The sequence below is a fragment of the Dromaius novaehollandiae genome, chromosome 5, assembly GCF_036370855.1.
Source record: "Dromaius novaehollandiae isolate bDroNov1 chromosome 5, bDroNov1.hap1, whole genome shotgun sequence".
Classification (NCBI taxonomy): Eukaryota; Metazoa; Chordata; class Aves; order Casuariiformes; family Dromaiidae; genus Dromaius; species Dromaius novaehollandiae.
In genome coordinates, this window is record NC_088102.1 from 51,433,862 (window position 1) to 51,454,976 (window position 21,115).

General features: G+C 40.7%; 1 protein-coding gene across 1 annotated transcript in view; it reads left to right on the forward strand.

Moving 5' to 3' along the window:
- ABTB2 (ankyrin repeat and BTB domain containing 2) overlaps nt 1-21,115 on the forward strand; it is a 143,583-nt gene that overhangs the window by 105,487 nt on the left and 16,981 nt on the right. The window contains exons 4-7 of the mRNA XM_026099973.2: nt 13,261-13,413; nt 18,221-18,386; nt 20,358-20,447; nt 20,956-21,057. Coding sequence (XP_025955758.1) covers nt 13,261-13,413; nt 18,221-18,386; nt 20,358-20,447; nt 20,956-21,057 — 511 coding nt within the window. The remainder of the gene's footprint in view (nt 1-13,260; nt 13,414-18,220; nt 18,387-20,357; nt 20,448-20,955; nt 21,058-21,115) is intronic.

Consider the following 21,115-nt stretch of genomic DNA (forward strand, 5'->3'; position numbering starts at 1 on the left):
CCATTTTTTCTAAATATAGATCTTAAAATACAATGTCATGGTACTACTGTAGTGCCCTTGTAATTAATATAGGTAAGAAATAGTAACTCTGTGGATGAAAGGTTTTGAGCGTGCTGCAAAGAATGATGATGGTGCTGAGCCAACAAGTTTCTTCTTTCTTTTTCTGTTTCCAATTGAAGTTAATATTATTTCCTATTGGACTAAATTACAGACCTTCAATTGCAGAACTTGCCTGTTTCCTGAGGAAGGAGTTAGCTGATGCTATAACAATGGCCATGCTAAATAAAGGCACAATTCTGAGCTTTTGCTGTGCAGCAGCCACAGCTCGCAGGTTATTGCAGTTTCCTCTCTTAGTGTGCCCAGCATCTTTGTAACAGAGAGCTAAGCTGTTATGAAAAGTAAATGTTTCTGAGTATAACTTATGATAATAGCAACAATCCTTCTTTCTCTTTAACCTGGTGGAGATTAGAAACTAAGCTTTCCCTGGGGTAATCCTAGATTGTATGCCTCTGCTTTGTTTCCTTTTAAAGGAGACCTTGGCAGTTTGTACTTGCTGGTCCCATACCTCTGACTGCAGGTACTGCCATGACCTGATGGTCACTTAGGAAGGCAAACCATACTGTTTTCATGAAATGTGTTATAGTAAATGCTGAACTAACTGTTTTTTAAAAGCATGTCTGCTCTGCAAGACAAATCCTATTCAAACGAGTTGCATGTCTAAGCTGATTCAGCTCTGATTTGTAGATTCTTCTGGGGCTAAACAGTGTTGTGTTGATACAATGTATGCTGACATGTTTGCTCAGAGAGGAGAGAAGCTGAGCTGTGTTTTGCTCTCACTGCTAATCAGTGTAAATCTGGAGTAATGCTGCTGAAAGGGGTAATGGAATTCTGCAGTCAAACTGCTGGGAACTGCAGTTCCACCAAAGAGTTTGTACCTAAGGTTTGTTCTTAGGTGCTGCTTGCATGTGTTCAAAAGTGTGCCAAAATGGCTAGAGAAGAGAGCTGAGAGACAGGTGTTGCCTATTTTTATTCCTAAGCTTGCAAGAAAACTCTGCTACTGTAAGCAATTCACTTAGCTATTACTTACCTCTTCAGCTTCCTTCAGAAATGTAAGACCTCCCTCCAGAGAAATTTGGGGTCCTTCTGAGATGGCTGCTTTAGAATTGCTAAGATTTTTTTTTTTTAGTAGGAAAGGTTGTGTGTCTGTCCGTGATGCAGTACTAGGACAAGGTAGTTAAGGTAGCTGGGAGCAATATAAGCGTGTGAGCATTTTAGTAGGAAAGGTTGTGTGTCTGTCCGTGATGCAGCACTAGGACAAGGTAGTTAAGGTAGCTGGGAGCAATATAAGCGTGTGAGCATGAAGTTATACCACGAATAATATAACCTGCTCAGAATGTGTCTTATTGCAGTTAAACTGCTTCCAGCATCCAGACTGTGTGATTAAGAGCTACCTCTGTGCAGCACTGCACTGTGCCAGGTAGTCAGTCCTCAGGTCTCTATTGTGGCTGCCAAATTCTTCAGGAAGGATCTCTCTGAAGAGTCGATGCATTAGAACATCACAGAAGCAGATGTTCCTTAAATGACTTTCCATCTGGGCATCCAGTTCTTCCTTATGTAAGAAAAGTTACAATAATTTAACTCATTTTGCAACCTCTCTTAGTCTGCTAAACAATCTGTGTTGAGACACTCAATATGCTTAATCTTTGCTTAAAGATAAGTGACCAAACTAACGTAATCTGACTGTACGTGTTCCAAAGGGATTCACCCCAATCTAGTGGTGTAAAATAGTTTTAGCTATGTCTGTACAGCTTTATCCATGTAGTCAGGGCCCAGTGGTACCTGATGGGAAGAAAGGCAAGTGAAAATTAGTTTATTTCACAGAGTTTTGTTTCTTCACTTTTCCTTGAGGTAAGAACTCTGAGAAGAAAGATTTCTTATTTCTTTATCCTCTTCCATATGCATTTTATTGATTACTCTTCCTTTGTGTGCAATAAAGAGAGTTGGGTGTTGACAGGCTTATTTGAGGAACAGGTAATGAAGTGTTGAGCAGATGTATGTTCTGAATGATATTTTTTTTTCAACAAGCTAAAGAAAAACAACTGTGGATGGTGCACTTAGCATCAAGATTGCTGTATGTTTGTATGTCATTTTTAACAAATCATTCATTGATGCTCCTGTGGTTTTGGATCTGCTTTGTGACAGGGGAATTTGAACAAGGCTGAACAGAAAAAATAACCTTGTCATTGGGGATTAGAAGCAGAAATTATCATTTTGTCATGCCAGTCGCTAGATAACTGGCTAATTGAGTGCCTTGGAAGCCTTCCTCGTTCCTGTAGTGTCCACTGTGCTGCACCCTTACAGTGCTCAAAATAAAGCAGGCTGAACCTGCAGCAAGAGAAAGTTTTAGCTGTGTAAGTAATCTCCGTTCCCTTGCCCCCGTTTGAATGTTTGTAATATGAGACTCTTTAAGTGTACCTTTGAAAGAGAGAGATGGGATAGCAGATAACTTTGATATGGAGAGTTGGATGAGAGGGTTGGTTTTTTTTTTTTTTTAATCTGCCTCCTAGCCTGTACTGCAGATGCCATGGATGTAAACAAACATTGCTAGCTTGTTACTCAGCCATGTGCAAACTCAGCATAAAATCTGCAACTCTATAATTCAGAGTACATGAGATATAAAACTTTGGTAGCATGATAAGATGATATGTAGGCAGTATTGCTTATGCCACTGTGCGTGCTGGCCTCCTATTTGTGCTAGTAGTCTTAGCACCTGTGTATATGATTGTGTCCAAGTTTGAAGTAAGTGCCTTTACAGCTCTCATTTGCAAGATTCAGTCATTTGTGAAGATTGCCCCTAACTGTGGTATAGAAATACGTGTGCTTTCAGGAATGGGTGCAAGTTATCTACTAGATTCTGTAGTGTGACAATGTGAACAACATTGTCATCCTGGAGAACCTGGGAGAGCAATCAAGTGGATTAGCTTTATGGGATGGTGGTGTTTAAAAGACTAGAGGTCAGACTTGCCCAAGTTCATGATATTTTGTCTACTATGGCTGTTGTCTGCAGCACAAAAATTCGTTATAACAGGAGCTCTGTAACATCTGACCTTAGATCTGTGGACCATTTTCTAAGAGAAAGGAATGTGTTCTTATAATTGAGTAGAGAGGACAAGAGGCTAATAATGCAAGAGGTGGCAAAATTTTCTCAGTTTAACTTTACATGTTTTCTATCTAAATTGTTCTTGATTACGCCAAACTGTTAGCTGCTGAAAAAACTCCTGCAGGTGTATATATTGAGGTATTGAAACATAAAATTAGTATTTAGTGTTTACTGGAAATTCATACACTATAACAATCAAAGCAAGAGACTTTAGCTGCTATTCTAGCACATATAAGTAACCATTCTGGAAGCAAACTTAACTGGAATTTGTGGCGTCATATGAAAAGCAGTGCAGCTCTTAATGGTGAAATTTAATGCATGTGTACTCTAAATTTAGTACATTTGAAACTGAAAGAATTTGAGCTCTAGAAGTTATGCTCACCTGCCAGAAACCCACAGTTAAGCAGTTAAGTCTGTCATTTGTAGGGCTACTTGGGATCATTGATATCGCCATGAAATCATGGTGATACAAGTATAAAGAGTTTGAAATTCGGAGATTTCATGATATTAAACACGAAGTGGAAGAGTAAGAAGATTTCAAGTCTGGGATAGATGACTGTAACTGCATTGTAATAGTTGTTTCCTTTAAATTTAGGACATGTATTGCTATTATTATTTTTATACTTCTCATTTCTATGCACTTATATGGCACCATTTATTTGTCTAAGGCAACATGCAAATATGTAACTCGTTATGCTTCCCAGTAATAACAAGCACATTCACTCAACACTGGTAACAAACATCTTTGGATGAAACAGAAGAATTTGCTCTTGATTTCTGCACAGCAGTTGTTTTCATTATTTTAAGATGAGAACCGAAGAACAGAATGGAAGCCCCTTGAAGATACAGGTAGAATATGTTCATTGAACTGTTTGTCATTAGGACAAAGCAGTGTTCTCTTGCAAAATAATAATTAAAAAATGTCACGATGGCATCTATTTCAACCTGCAGTGAAGTTTAATCCTCCTTATACCTTTCATTAATGACAGCTCCCATGTGTCTTACCTAGCAGTAGCTTAGAGAGAAAGTACTGCCTATTGATTTACAGATGCTACACCTCGTGAGCTTGATTGCCTTTTATTCAAGTAAATGGACTCTTAAATTTTGGCTAGTTTGTGACTGGTTCTGTGATTGTAACACATCAGCCGAAACCTGAGTTATATAATTACACTACTGGGTGAAGTGGATACCTGATATTAGTGCACATACTAAATTGTACCTAAGAGAGGTCCAAAATCAATTCTCTTCATCCACACGTATTACTCTGTTCCTTTTGCCTTCACGCTAAACTAGTTTCTGAAACTTTACTTCTCAGATTCCAGGAATATGAAAAGCCAAAAGATTATTTAGGTTTTCTTTAAGAAAACACTGACATCAGCATCAGGTGAGATTCATGTTACAAGAAAGCCAAACTCTCAGCAGCATTACGTGGCACAGAAGTGTAACATCATTCCAGTAATTAAAAAAATAAAAGTTTCAGCAGTGTTTTCCTTGTCTGGAAAAATAAAGAGTCATCTTTTAGTTTTAGAATGTTTAGCTTCCATAGACCATTCTTTTGTGTTGGAAATTTCTCTTTTGAAATATTAATTAGGTTTTGGCTTGTACTGTACGGTAAATGGAAATGTTTTCCTATTTATTGTGAAAAACCTTTGCTTTGGTCAGGACTGTCTTTTTGTAGCTGAACAAACTTTTGCAGTTATAATTAGTTAAATCGTGTTCAGTATTCCAGAACTGCCCAAAAACGTTTATCTTGCTGGTGCTTTGTTCACACGGTTGTAACTCGGGAGCTTCAGGCAGCTTTCCTAAGCATGGCAGTGCTCTGTATTCAGGGTTTTACAACTGGGCCCTGAAAATTAGTTCTGTGATTCAATCTGGCAGATTGGTTTTGGCTTGAGAGTCAGCATATGTTTTTAACATATGCATGTTGGCAAATCAGATTTGGAGGCAAAACTAACAGGCCTGTTATCTCAGTGCTACTGGCGCTTTTGGGAATTAAGTATAATGGGCAAAAAGGAATGATGGGACAGGAGGGGGGGATGTCACAGCACTGAATAATGAAGAACGACACTGACCCCTGATAAATCTGCTCACAGATAGCACAGTGGGGTTTTTTCAGTTTGGCAGTGTAGCTCCTGGAATGAACCATAAGAGTTACCTCTAGGTTTTTCTGGCCACAGGATCGAGGCTAATCCAAGAATAGCATTCTGGATTTCTGCCTGTGTGCATCTCTGCCTATCACATAGCATGCTATTACAGGCTCGTTTCTTTAATGCATGTATTTTGCATTCATGTTGTGCTCAGACAGTATCAGTGTTTTATTTTGCAGCATGAATGGTGCTTGTAGCACGTGGCAATGTTTCCTCTGTCAGTCCAGTTGGGCTGTGTCCTGGGTACGAGGCCTCCAGAAGTCAAACTGGTTCAGAATGGAACCATTTCGAATCCTTCTGCAAATTCCCTGAAGCCCCTTTGACTGACTAACCCAGCAAATCCACAAGAAAGGCATTGCTCATGAAACTGCCAGGATTTGTTCTTTTCTGTTAGTGAATGATGATGATGATAATAATAAAAAACAAAACAAAACAAAACAAAAACCTTAAAACAAGGACATGAAGGGAATTTTCCAGATTTTTTTCATGTGGATTGATTTTGAAGGACAGCTGGAAGTTTGAGGTGGTTTGCACTGTGAGTACAAGCCACTTGGGCTTTTAGAAACTTGAACTGTAATAACAAAATGACAAACAGCAATGTCTGACAGGCGTGCAGATTAAAGCTCCCTTTGTGCTGGTGCTGCTTGGGCTTGGCAGGCCTGAGGGAAAGCAGAAAGGTGTATTCCTTGCTGCGCCTGTCGAGCAGGTGTAAGCACTGCTTACCTCGGAGCAACTGTTACGAAACGACAGGGCCCTGGGTAGTCTTGTCCAGAGAGCAGAAAACTCCTTAACAGTCTCTGGTGTTGGAAACCAGAGTAGTCACCTTTTTGCAAGAGCTGGGAGAAGGCTTAACAGTTCTGCTGCAAATAAACAGTTTATGGAAAGGTCCTGACCAGATCAGAGCCAATGTTCTGTCGTGTGAAGAGCCTCCATCTTAGTGGCGGTGGGAGGAAGCCCTCCTCCAGCCCGAGGTGGGATCTGAGACCAAACTCCTTCGGAGGACCTGTGGAATTGGGCTCCGCATGTTTGATGGTACAAGCTCACAAGCATAGGTCATTGGCAAATGCTATTTTCAGCATATAGTATGAGCTTCAGCAGATGTAAGGGCAAGTTAGTCCCCTTCGTTAAATCTGATTTTCATGTAAGTGATTTAAACATACAGCCATATATTACTTTGAGGTCAAGACTGCAATTAGGTCCAGAGGCCTAATTCATTTGCCAGACTGAGTGCAGTAGAGTCTTACAGCTTATGGAGAATTTTAAGGGATAGAGAAATCAGGAGGAGTGAGGAAAATCAATGGTATGCCATTCCTCTGCATTTCTTCTGTTGCGGTGGTTACTGGCAGTGCCAGTAAGGGATCAGCGAGCTCTGCGTGCTTTTGGAGGAAGCACATGAAAGTAAGTCACATCCCTGACCACGTAACTATGACCATATTATTGTACTTAAAGCTGTCATGTATATACGAATCTTATCATCAGCTGTATGCAATTTAAATTGGTTTTAATTATTTTCTGTCTGTCTAGAAAAAAGAGTTCCCTCTGCCACAGCATACAGATGTTACAGACATGTTCTTCTAACAATACACATGGCACATCCCATAGCAGCAAAAGGACCTTGTATTCAGCCTGGAAAATGAGATCTTTTCCCTCTTATTAAGACAAAGTTTATAAAAATGCAATTATAGTGAGCTCCTAATGAAATCTGTGATTTTTTTTAGTGAGCTTGCGTTTAGTTTTTACTTTGATTTGCAGTTAATGTGGAGTAAAACCCATCTGATGTTGCACCTCTTTTCTAAGTGCAGTTTATTAACAAGGGCAGAAAAGGTGGTATTTCTGTCTGTAGTTACTAGGATTGCTAAGAAATAGCAGAACCATTGTTTCTAGACTTAAGCTATTCTTGGACCATTTTATATCCCATAAGCAGAGGAAACTGTGAAGGCAGAGTCAGCGGAGAAAGGATCCCAATAAATATAATGTTATCCAGATGTCTTTCATTCTGTTAGTGTCTGACTGAAGGATAAGTCACTAAACTGTGGAATTTAGTGCCGCAGATTATCCAAGCCAAGATCTTAGCAGCTTGATAAAGATCCACTAAAAATTGAGAACTCTTATCTTTTAAAACAAGAGACAACAATTGTTTTATGGGAATTCAGAAAAAAAAAAAACAACTTTCTCTTTGGGCCAGTTGGCCATGATTAAATTTCTTGTTCCTTTTCTGTGAAGATCTGGGACTGTCTGCTTTGAAAGACGTGGCATTAGTCGAGATGATTCTTGGATCAGACCCAACATGGTAATTCCCAATTTTCCTTTCTCTGTAAGTGTGGTAGGTTTTTGCAAATTTGGAAAAATATTTTGAATCTGAAAGGACTGGCTCCTGACTTAAGCTGGTTGTGTTTTGGAGCAAAGATTTTGTGTTCTCCTTAATCATCATTCGTGTTGTTACTGTATTCACATATAATTACACAGCAAGATATTTTTTTTTCCTGCAGCTTGAAGAAGGGACTCATATTTGAGAATCCTAATTGTAAATATGCCACCATTTTCCATATGGACATTACATCGTTTGGTTTTGCTTCATAGTCTTTTCCCTTCTCCAATTAATCAGACTTCACCCTGTGTTTTCTTTTTGATACTGTTGCCATACGGGGGTTTTTCCATCTTCCAGCCTCCCTCTTACATGATGTACTGTTTTGTTGTATTAGTCTTATTCCCACCTTTTTTCCTCTACAAGTCCTGCTCACAATAGGTCTGTCTCCATCTATCTAGGCACCTGAAGAGCTATAAGAAAGCCCTACCGGGCCCTTTCCTTGCTCAGCAATAGGGCACTCACTCCCAGTATTTCTGCCTTGGTTCTCAGTCACTTTGCTCCCTTCTTCATGAGCACGCACTCCATATGACTTTTGTGCTTCTTCCTAAAAACCAGAACAGGTGAGACTGATCTATAGCTTTTTATAACTGTTCCTAACTCACTTTGTGGTGGTGAGCTCAAGCTCATCATTTAAGGGTAAAATGGGACCAAAATAGAGTTTGGTTCCAGCATTAAACTCAAACATTAGTTCACCGCACTGAAAGCCCCTCTCACCTGTGTATTCTTTCAGCAAGTCAAATGTGAAGGAGCTATCATGGCCAGTCCTCACCATATGTATTCTGATATTTGCATGTGTGTTGCAGTGTTAAAGTCTGCATATGTTTAGAATGTTAATGTGGGCTTTATAGAGCAGCTGTTACAGACAAAGGGAAAAAAAGGTATTCAGTCATCCCAGTTCGAAGAATATGAGACAGGTGGGATGGGAGACTATTGCATGTGTGTCTCAGGATGCTCAGACTGCCAGGAGGGAAACAAATTTGCTCTTCTTACTTGTTGCCATTAGGAGAATCTTTCCTATCTTAGAAGAATGGGATTTTTCTTACTGCTCTTGCTGTCACTGCTGCCACCTTCTTTGTCTTGCTGTGGCAAAACAGGAGGCTAGGAACTAGTGCAGGAGGAGAGGAGAGCCAGCAGCAAGAAAAATGTCTCCTCCTTGCCCTGATCCCCCTTTCTTCACCAGTCTTGTCATTGGACCCTTTTGGGGACCCAGGCAGAAGGGAGGAATCTGACAGCATGGCTGTTCCCTTCGGGAATGCCTACTGCTTTTTCTTGAGATTGTAGGCGTTCCCCACCTCTGAAAGTCAGTCCCCAACTGCAGTGTGCTAGTGTTCAAATGGGTGGCAAGATGGCATAATTTTCTGAGTCTTATAGAGGCTTCTGCTCTTTTGCATAAAATTAACTTCTCTCTGCCAAAAATGTTGTGGCCCTGAGGCTCTTAAAATTCTTCAGAAGAGCTCACTTTGGGGACTAATTTCTTTGAGGTGGACCAGTCAGTTAACACTGGAGGTCTGCAGTTCCAAAGTATATCCTAAAGGACTGCCACGCATGATCTCCACATGCTAGTCAAGTCCTAGGCTATTCTAACCAAATGAGTACAGTAAATTTTCCAGGAAAAGTTACAACCACTTTCTACAAATGAACTTGCTATAAATTCTCTGCCAAGTGCTGCTGATGCTGTTGGCACCTTCCTTCTTGGTTTTGCCTAAAGAAAAGAAAGCATTTTTGCCCAAATGAGGGGGAAAAAAATCCACAACAGATTCCATTCTCTCTCTGAGCACATCTCCCTCCCATCTCCAACCTGGTCCCCTTGGGAATGGAAAAGTTGTCCGATTCTAACTGGAGAAAATTTCAAAGAACCTATGGATAAAATATTGACAGCACATGACAGTATCAAACATTACTGTGATTCTTTACAAGGGTGTGTAGTAGGTGAGCAGTGGCTGTTACTTTCCAGTGCTAGGTACTTCCCCAGTTTACACGTGGCGTTACTCTCTCTTAAGACAACTCCATGACAAGAAAACTGGACAAAGCAATGGTAGCGTTCTTCACGGAAAGCAGTGAGTATGTGTTCTTGGGCAGCATTGAACTACTGCTGGGAGTCCAGTTGTTTCCCAGGGCTGAATCAGTTCATGTGCAGAATACAGAACATGGCACGGACAGAAATGTATAGACAGAAATTCATTTCTTTAGCTTGCGGCATCTCCCAGTTAATTTTCCGCGAAGATTTCTTCCCTTCCTCCTCTTCCAGTGGTTTTCAGACTGTGAAATGATCAGTGTTTCCCTAGAGGCAGATAGAAGCCCAGGTTAAGGGCTACAGGGATAATAATTGCTTTTTTTTTCTGGAAAAAGCTACTTAGTGCAATGAAACCCAAGTCGGCATTTCATTCAGTTGGTCTCTCTCTCTGCTCAGATCATGCAGCAATATTGCTTATCTGACATATTGTTAGCAAGCAAAGTAAGATAAAACCAGTCCTGTGAGCATGCCCACGAGGACAATATGAAGAAAGGAAATAGTTAGATAAAAGAAGTAAGGGTAAAGAATAGAAAGCCAAGCTCAAGCTAGAAATTTTATGGAGAAGTAAAGCTTTTATAGGAAAATTGAAATCATTAGTCAATCCTGCTAGCATAATGATTTATCATTATGACTTGTGCAGCAGTGTGAGTGATGGGGTTTGGGACAAATTAGGATAGCAGCAAGAGGGAAACATCCTTCATGCCACTTCTTTTGCAATCCAAAATCTCTTTTGGGTCCAGGGTAACCAGGCAGTGTGTTGAGTTGTCAGTTTTAAAAACCTTTGGAAATATCTGCTGAGATAAATTTTTCTCCTTTCCTTTCCTTTCCTTTACTTTCCTCCCAAACCAGACATTTCACATTCAAGGTCTGCTTGTGCCTGCAAGCCATTTATAACCCCAGCACATGGCAGTTTTTACAGAATGGAAATGTCTTCATGGTATGTGTCATTTCTGGTGCAGGCTCAATGGTATTTTTTCCTGGCTGAGGACAGCCTCTTGCTGAACAGTTCAGTGTGCAACAGTTACCAAGATTATGGCTTATCACCTGATAACATCATTGGGACTGTGCTAGAACTGCAAAATGGATCCACCTAGCTCTCTGTCCAGCAGCATTCCCAACATGGATGTGTCAGGGAAGCTGTGATGTGGCCTGAACACTTTAATTGCATACAGGCACAAAAGATGGTAGATAAGATCACTAGTAAGAGGACTTTTTCATTGCTCCTCAGGTATTCCCTCCCCCCAGTCTAACTTCAAATATTTAATTCCAGTACTTTAGCCTACCTCTTTATTCTCACTAAGTTGGGAGCTTTAAATTGTCTGCTGGAGGCTCCGCTGCATATGTAGCAAGTCTCGAATTAATTTAGGCTCCTCCTTTAAATGCCTGAAGTTAAATGATGTAAATGTCACCTCTGTTGTAGGCCAGATAAAGATTGAAGTTTTCTGGAATAGACTGCTGACTGCATCTCCAAACCGGCTGCTCTTCCCTTAGGGAAGTCAGTCAACTCTGAATTGGCTGTTCTGTGTATTGGCTGTAGTGATTCATCCTGTGTATCTGGGACGAGTTAGAAAGCCTAAAGGGGTTGGAGAATTCAAGCTGGACTTCAAGAAAGCCTTTCCAAGCTACCTGATAATTTTCAGTGAGGAATGTAGAAGCCTTAACATTTTGATTGTTTACCATAAAAGTAGGCTGCTAAGAGGTGGTAGGTAATGTTCTGTCGGGAGTGCCCTTGTTTGGTCAATCCCAGATTGATCAGATGCTTGAATGGATCTGTGATTTTTGTAGACACTTCTGTGCTGTTCGGGAGAAGAGAAGAAGAAGCAGAGGGAAAAATAGTGCACTGCTTTGTAAAGAGATTGTGGCACCTTTTTAAGAGTATACCTTGCCGTTGGCAAAATGGAAACAGATGGCGCACATTTTATGGAGTAGAGTTATTCTAGCCTGAAGGATGTTCAAAGCCATCCAAAGGGAGTTCTGCTTACAAATCCCATTATTGATAAATGATTTCTAACAGGATTTGTGCTGCTTACTCTATTGTGTTCACACGTGAGCACACACACGTGCATAAACTTGCACAGCTTTGAAAATGCCTTTCATGGGTTCAGCTGCTTTCATTAATACCAAAATAATTTTATATTTTCTGGCGTGTGTCTTTCTTCTCTGAACCTTGTAAAGGATGCAGTGCCTTCTCTCTTCAGTTCTTTACATTTAAGCATTCAAAAGAAAATGGCTTTTCTGAGCATTAGTTATTGTTTTATATGTAATATAAATTTGTTACTGGATATGGGAAAGGTGTTTTCAGTTACAGCTGGCATTGCTGAGCCTTGCAGCGGGTATCCTTGGGAAAAAGAAAAAAAAAAAACAAGCAAATAATATACGTTCTGGCTGTGTACAGCCAGATTTGTTAATTTAGGTCAGGTATTGCTTCATGAAGCTTATGAAACATTTGTTTGGGGTGTATAGCAAATTTTTGACTATGTCTGCAGCTGTTAGAACCTGGTAATTATGCTCAGCTCCCATATTGATATGAGATTGTGTATGACAGTATTATAATACCTATATATTTTTATGTAATCTCAGTGCTGTCTTCCTTCTTGGAGCAGGAATAAAGTTAGTAAGCTAGTCCAGGATGGCTGATGTTGCTATTGTTACTACCTTATCTATATTCCATTACTTCCTTGCAACCCCTCATATAGAGTAAAACCTCACTGTGCTGGATGCTGTAGAAATGAGGAACAGAGAGATTGCTTTTCCTCAAATTGCATCAATCTAAGCAATGTTGTACATGTATTCTTCCACGGAGGTGTCTCCACGTTAGTTATTCCTTTAACTCTAGTCAGCCTCCTTAGGTCTGAAGTACACATCAGCTGGTTTTCTAGGGAAAATCCTGTAAAAACATAGCTCTAATGGTTCTGCAGAGATCTAGAAGGTCAGCTGTGTGAAAATGTAGGCCTGAGCTCTGCATGTAACAAATGTGAAAAGCCACTGGCTAGTGACAGTATAACGTAAAGATCAAGGTAGGGAGCACTGAACGAGCCAGGATAACTGAAGTTTCAAATAATCAAGGATATCTTCAGTACTATTAAGTGGGTTGTGGAGTTGCCTGTACATATGGATTATTTAAAACAACAAATGCAATTATATAAGCCACACACCTGAGGTGAGAACCCTTGTAAGCTACACACCTGAGGTGAGAACCCTTCTGGTCTAAAACAAAGCGTTAGCCACTTGAGCTAAGAGGACTGACCTGTAGCTAATAGCAGAGGTACTCCCTGATTTCTCGCGGGGTAAAATATATTGCACAAAACCAGCACATCCCTACATGATGCCAATTTGGAGAAGAAGCAGTTCAGATAACCAGGGCTGTGTGGCTGAAACTTGCATCTCAGCTCCAGTCCCTCTCACCTGCTGACCTACCAAGCACAGGGATGCAATTTGCCTTTGCGGGAAGGGTTTTATCTTGGCCTGCCTCACGGGGCATGCCCAGGAGGCTGCAAAGTATGCTTTTGTATCTCAGTACAAGATAGCAGAGTAATGTTAACTGTGATGGATTTTTTTGTTTTTTGTACAGGCCCTTCATGCTTCTGCCCCCACTGATGGAGTGGATGCGAGTGGCTATCACCTATGCTGAGCACCGGCGCAGTTTAACTGTGGACAGTGATGATATCAGGCAGACAGCCAGACTGCTCTTACCGGGACTGGACTGCGAGCCACGGCAACTAAAGTAAGTGGACTGAACTCTAAAAGCAGCTAAAATAATTATAACTTTACTTCTTACTGTATTTCGCTGGAGCAGTATCTTAAAATACTATATAGGCATCACATGTTTAACCTTTTAATATTGCAAGAGCTAGAGGAGCTTTGGTCAAACACTGCAGCAGGAATAGAAAAAGTTTTATCTTGCCAAAACTTATGTGGAAGAATGTGATGGAGAAAGATTGAAATACAAGTAGCCACTCTCCTAGACCTAGGTCTTAATTATAAGATCATCTTTTGCTTTTTGAGATAGCTTGATGAAAAGTATAAGTACCTTTTAAAATTGTCTCCCCACATATAGGTTGAAGAGGGATTTATAATAAGCTTGGTTCATTAGCATATCATGGGTATTTTGTTCAGTGTCTGTAGTTTCTTTACGATGCTGTCATTAGCACTGATTTTGATATCACAGAGTTATATCTTGAACGTTAGTGCAAGGTCATTTTTTGTTTCTCAGATGAATTTTTTCCCCCATGTAACTGTGGGTTAAATTAATAACAATAAACACCCTAAGTGATGAAATGATATTCTGAAAATATAAAAATATACCACTACTCTTAGAATTTTTTTGCATGAACAATAAAAGCAACAGGAGGCTTTTTATCAGGAGTCCTGGTTCTGTTTTTGCATCTTTTTGCCTTTCCCCTGGGGCAGCCGAGGAGGCTCTGGCTTTTTGCTACATCTCGGTCTCCCCTTTGTGAAATAGAGGGTAGTACTTATTACCCACAAAACCTAATGCAAAGCTAAATTAACGGGCAAGTATGCTGGTGCAATTAGGTGACTGAAATCCATGTTCATTCACAGCAGCTCTGCTATTTTTGACTCTGCCTGGTATAATAGCATGGGCTAAGACCGTTCCACACAGCTCCACTCTAAGGGGACACAGTTGTTAACTGCTGAGAAGCGGCACTTTTTTAAGCTACTTCCGCGCTGCAGCTGCCCGGGCGAGCCCATGCTGCTGCTTGTAGGTCAGCCAGGCAGGGGAGCTCAACGCACTGCCGACCTGCTGAAGCCTCAGCTGGGAGCTGGTAACTGCCTGCTGGGGGGCTGGAAGGAGCAGCTTTCTACAGCGTTCCTCTGCCGTAACCAGCTCCTGGTCGTCTTCTCAGCTACTAGATCCTGCCGTTCTCCTGAGGTGTGGTACATGACTGACTGAGAGTGCTGCCAGTCTTTGTAACAGTGATCCTCAGGAGGTGTTTAAGCTCCTTGACTTTGGGCTGAAAGGAAGCAGCTGTACTCTGGGCTTCATGGCCACAAAGTAGGACTTGTGCACTTAGGCCTGGAGCACTATTCTGGAACGCTTTCCTGTGCTCAGTTTCAATTTAAGCAAACACTGTTCTGGTTTGTGTGTGGATGGTAGGTGCTAGTGTAGGCTAGCTAGTACGTGCTAAGCTTATTATACATATGTGCCTAATGCTTGCCAAAATGTTTGAAATTCTCTGATGAACGATACTACAGAAGACTAAATGGATTGCAATTCCCTCCAGTACGTTTCATGGTTTTTATTTCAATCTTTGCTCCAGGAAGATGGAAGCTTTAATGATATAGCTGTGTAATGAAGGTCCCATTAGAAACCCAGAAAGTCCAAAATAACGTAGGCAATAAATAAAAGTGAGAAGTCTCAGCCACGCTATGTGGAATATTCCAGAGTAAACTAATCCAATTGCTGGCTTGTCAAGGATTAATGATACTGGCCTATGGAAGGAATATGTTAGAGGTTTTCAGCCAGTTTGTTGTTATTACAGAAAGAAAAGCAAATCTGTAAGAAAATTAAAATACTTTCACACCTTTTATCTCATCAAACTGTTTCTGTATAGGGACATATGCAATATGCATTCCATGCAGGTGAAATAACCTTTGCTTTAGTGTAACACATATCTTTATAGTAGAGGATCAAAATCAAAGTTATGCTTCATCAGTTGTTTGTTCTGAACTGTCTTGCCTCAGTTTTATTTTTGGAGGCCCACAGATGTTCTGATACATGGTATGAGATGAATAACATTGACTTTTTGCTGCGTGATAGATTTCAACTAACAGAAATAATACAAGGAAAGAAAAGTGCCTCATTTACAGTGCCCATTATATGATCTTTTCATGTAAAACAGTCATTTGTATCTAGCAATTACAGCACATTTAAGGAACTCTTGGAACTCGAGCTGAATTTATCCCTGCCTTGTTGTGTGACAATAGGCAAATTGCAACCAGTTTTTCATTATTATGCACAAGCTAAAAGTCATATAATGGTATTTCCTTGCAGTGGTGATGCATCAGGTAGGATATGTTGAAATCTCTGAAAGAGAAGTTGTACAGAAGAACAAAATACTATTAATATAATCTGAAATTCAGACCTCTAGTATCTGTCCTGTGACACAAACTGCTTGGGAAATACTGTTTTCCACAGCTGTTTTGTTTCTGTTTTAGTGCATAAAGTTTTCTAATGTGATGCACTTAATTTACCTTTGCAAAATGATTTATAAAGATCTTTGGTACTCACCTGTTACTGTTTAAATGATAGTATGAGTGGGGAGATGCTAGATTGCAGAGAACCATATTTCTTTTCCACCTATTTAAATATAAATTTATGTATTTTAATATTGAGTTATCACCACACAATCTCCGTAGTATTTTCTACTACTGTTGCAAGTACTAGTAGAGATCACTAATCAAAAGTTAGGGACAAAGACTTCTTTTCCTCTCTGCAGGCTAGATTTAAATCACTCACTAGCAGTAGCCATCCCACGTGGAGTAGCTTGCTTCTGAATCCCAAATAACGTACCAGGCTTCTGCTCCTACCCCTTCAAGCCGCATACTGTACCTGCCCTTCCACACTAGGACCCATCCCCATCCATCACCCGGATTTCAGGCAATAATACCCTCTTATTTCATTTGTTTGCATAGAATTATTATATAAAAGTCACATTAGCATATTTTATAAAATATTTTAGTATCATGGTACTGTACAATTACCTTGCCAGAACAATTGTATTAATTGGCTAGCCTAGCTCTAGCATTGATGGTTTATGATATCTAGCAGTGAGCCGTAGCTTACTTTTACTTTACTGTTTTCTTCGTGCTGTGTACTGTAGGTGTCGTTATCTAGTATGTGGATGCTTCAGAGAGTTTGTCCTCTCTTCAGATATTTGTACTCAGCTGCCTCAGAGCTACAGTTTATTCACGGATGTATCTCCAAAGAGCTGGTGACTGCAAGACTGTCACTTTGCTTCCCTGCTGACTCTTCCCCAAATCGTGCTCTGATCTAGTTCCTTTCTGAAAGCAGCTGTGGTGAGGTCCTGGTTTCCCCTGTACAATGTGACTGGCCATGGACTGATTTTTGTTAACTCAGCACATTGTGTGTACCATCTGGTCACCATTTGTCATCAGCCATCAATGCAAGTTCAGAAGCATAAAAAATGACCAGATGAATTAATACTTGAATAAGATTCATCTCAAGTCTTCTAAGGAAAGTGATGAGCGTTTTACTTATCTGGCAGGCCATACAAAGTTTCCAGAAGAGGTTAGCGGTGTTGAAAGAATCTCATTTTTCAAAGGAATTTGGCAGGCCAATATCTCACTCACTGGGAGTTAGCACAGCAGCCTGTGCTGAAAACCAGACAACTAGCGGAGAAGGCATTCACCCTGAAATAACATCAAAGCGCTGACCATATCAGTGCCCAAATGAGATAGGAAACACCTCCAGTTTGGCGGTGTTCCTTCAGTGAAGGGGACATGCTTCCACGTTTGGAATTCAGAAGTCTCCGAGCAGATAACCAGAGGATTTACCATAATCTCTGGACTCCTTCCAAACAAGATAAAGGTCGTTTGATAGTCATCTAGAGAGTATGGATTTAATAGAGCCTCATAAAAATTTTAATACGCTTCCTTTCATCGAGGCATTGGCAAAGAGTTGAGAATGTTCCATTACCTAAATTTCATTTTCAAAAAAACAGATTTTTTTTTTCCAGAAAGAATGTAAAGGATCATTATCTTCTTTCAAAAAAGTCTTTTATTTCAAAATAATAGCCAGTCTGGCAGGCAGACAGCATAATTGTTCCATCGTAGAACTATACTGATATTTTCTGTATGTGTACTTTCTCTCCACCTATTTCTCCTCCTTTGAATTTGTTTTTATATATCTTTGATGGACTATCATTATACAACAAACATTTCTATACAGGAAAATACACATCATATATAAAGCCCTCTCAAAATATATTATATGCAGCTAATTACTTATTTAAAGCAACTGCTGGGGGAGGTGAGAAGCAGAACTAACAAAACCTGATTTCTAGAGATTTGCATCGTGTGAGGCCCGTGCCTCTGCCACCACAATAACCTCACTGCTGTAGTAGCCCAGTTGCTCGGTGTATTTGCCCATCATGGTACGGGCACATTCCTGCACCCCTTCCTGTTTGGTTGGGTAAGATGCAGCACAAGCTGTGCCTGGTTTGAGCCACCCTTGTACTGAGGGGCTGGGTGGAAACTGCCTCTCCTGGCTGTAGAAGGAATAAGGATTTCTTCCTGCCTTATCCGCAGAGGAGGGCACTGACAAGGTGCCTCTACTTGGGCACCGCTTTTTTGCAGTGTTTATGAGAACTCACTGTCTCCAAGACTTAAAACTTCTACCTCTAGTCTGGCTGATGTTAGCCAAATTTTCAGCAGTTATTACACTGTGGAGAAGGTATATGATGGATAAAACCACAAAATTTTATAAGCCTGATTTCTGTAGGTGATGAGACAAAAACAAAACAAAACTATAGAAATTTTGTCATTCACAGGCCTGAATGCTGCTTTAGTTCCTTCCGGAGGCTGGATGCCAAGGCTGCTACTGAAAAATTCCAGCAGGATCTGGGTTTCCGAATGTTAAATTGTGGAAGGACAGATCTGATCAACCAAGCAATAGATGCACTGGGACCTGATGGGGTTAATACCATGGATGATCAGGTATGCCACATAACCGAAGAAAAACATTCTTTGCATGAACAAATTATGTGTTCCCTTCAGTGGAGCAGATCAATGCATGAGGTCTTAGGTGTTACATCTCTAAGGCCTTTCTAATTCTAGCTTGTGTTTTACTCTGAAAATGTATCCCTTAAAAAGAAAGAAAGAAAGAAAGAAAGAAACAAGAAGTTAAAGCCTAGAGTGAACTGTTTCTTTATCAGCTGGAATGTAGGTCTGTTCTTTGGATGGCATGTTTCAGACACTGAGGGAAGACAGGTTAATATGCTGAGTGTGAATGGAAAGTCTGATGTTGTCTTAATGCTAGGACAGTGTCAAAGCTAAGCTTCCAAGTGCTTTTTGGCAGCGATGCTCTTTTCTGGTTCATCAGCTGAAATCCAGTCCAGGTCGGTGATGAGTGACCAAAAGGTGTTACTGTCTGATGGCTTTCAGGCAGTCTGTATGAAGTGAATTATAAATGCTCAGTACAGTTTGAAGTATAAGACATAGACACAGAAAACCTCTATAGCATTGGTATCACTTGGTAGCTTTGCTGAAAGTCCGTCATGCTGAGGTAGCTGTATTTTCATTTTTAGAGTGTTCCCTGCTCAACTACATTGTAACATTGGGACTGGGTAGTTGTGGAGTCTTTAGCTGCTTCCAGTTGTGCTGTCAGTCCGTCAAGTAACAGCAGACTCTGTTCTCTGGGGCATCACTCACTGCATTGAATTAGCTTTTAATTAAAAAAAAAAAAAAAAAAAAAAACTCCCCCAATAAACACTCATTACAGCTGTCACAGCAATGAGAATGAGCTGTCATTTAGCTAACTCACCCTTTGTTTGGGGTGTTTTTTTCCAGATCTCTGAACTTGAAAAATCAAAATGAATCTTGAGCAAGCAGGGAATGCAAAAATGATAAAAGCCAAAAGAAAAGATAGGTCCGTACAAACCTTGTAGTTCTAAAACCCTGACCGTAGCGGTGAATGCAGGCTGGTGCCTGCAGACCCAAGTTTGGAATTTGCAATGAGGTTCACTTGTCTCTAACGAGGGTGCCTCCCCTAAGAAACGAGCACACCGTTGCCCAAGAAACAAACACCATTTTTTTCTCAATTTAAAAAGCTCCCCAGCTTTGCAAATGTCTAGAACTGCCTCAAATGCTGGAAGATGGGAATTTTTGCTGTTTTGAAGAGATGCCTTTGCAGATATATTGAAACTCCTCTCTGTGAAGTTTGCTTCTGTTATACAGTCCGGGTCTGTCTCTAAAGCTGAATTATTACCTAATGAGCAGTAAAGATGCTGCCTGTGGAAAATTTCAAACTCGCAAAATAATTTAGGCCAGGAAAAAGCCCTAAGAAGTGAGCAGGAATAGATTTTGCTAGGCCATTTCCTTTCTGGTCTTGGCCACTTCTGGAATGAGCTCTTTGTAAGTAAGGCTCATTTCTCTTGTAATTAATCTCTGAGCCTTCACGGTTTGCTGCTTAAGGGGATAGAGAGAGAATGAGAGCGAGGGAGAGAAAAGGAGAGATATTGATTTATGGGATAGAAATGCTGAAATATTGTAGCAAATAGCATTTTAGCAGTGGGGATTATATTAGCCAAATGAATTCATTGGCATACATTTGTGTTGTTTTCTGCTTTTTGGTCATCTGGCTACAAATGATCCAAGAAATGATTGCAGGGGAAGCCTCAGAATAGCTCCGAAGCAGTGACAGTACAGGGACTGGGCTTTGGAGTGATCCCTTTAAGAGTCTTGCAATCTTATCTCCTGGTTGTTTGGTCTGACACATGCCCCTTCCCCTTGTAGTCCATTGTGCCCGTTAGGCATAGAAACCAGCTGTTTTGTACATGTACATACGCTGTTCCTATGCATACACACACACACCCCTGCATGTAAAATTCAGATTCACTCTATCTGTGACAGATAGTTTTGGTGATGATTTGTATAGAAAGGTAACTGCCTCTTTTTTCCTTCCTGAAGGGCATGACCCCACTAATGTATGCCTGCGCTGCCGGAGATGAAGCCATGGTCCAAATGCTTATAGACGCTGGAGCAAATTTGGATATACTAGTGAGTAATGGAGGGCCCTCTCCTCTCAGTTATTCATCCTTGATCTGTAAAGTAACATGAGCAGTTATGAAATCTCTCCTACCAACTGAAGGCTTCATTTCTACACGCTTCTGTACCAGCCTCAGAGTAAGGCACTTCTTTTAGAAATCATTGCTTCAGGGATTTGTGAGATTTAAGAAAAAAAAAATACAAAACCAACCACTTTGAAAGCCTCTTGGAACACTCAGTGGCTCCAGTTACGATTGGCATTGGCGAGCCTAATAGGGCTGGAGGGGGTAAGAGGGCTTCCTTCCTGAAAGAGCTGCCGCTGCAAGAAACCAGTAGGCCCATTAAAAAGGCCCAGGGGACTGGCCAGAGTGACTAGTGCTGGCAGCGTTCTTTAAATGGTGTTAGTTACCATTCCCAGGGGTTGTCACTTACGAAGTGAAAAGCCAGATATGTAAAAGTCTAAAGGTAATAGGGGACAGATACTGCAATAGTTAATAACTAACTGCTTCCATTTCCCCAGGTTCCCAGCACCTCTCCACGGTATCCTTCAGTCCATCCTGACAGCCGGCACTGGACTGCTCTTACCCTTGCTGTATTACACGGGCATATATCTGTTGTTCAGGTAAGCAGAGGAAATGCACCAGTCAGGAGTCTTTAAAGCAACCACCGAAGGACTGAAG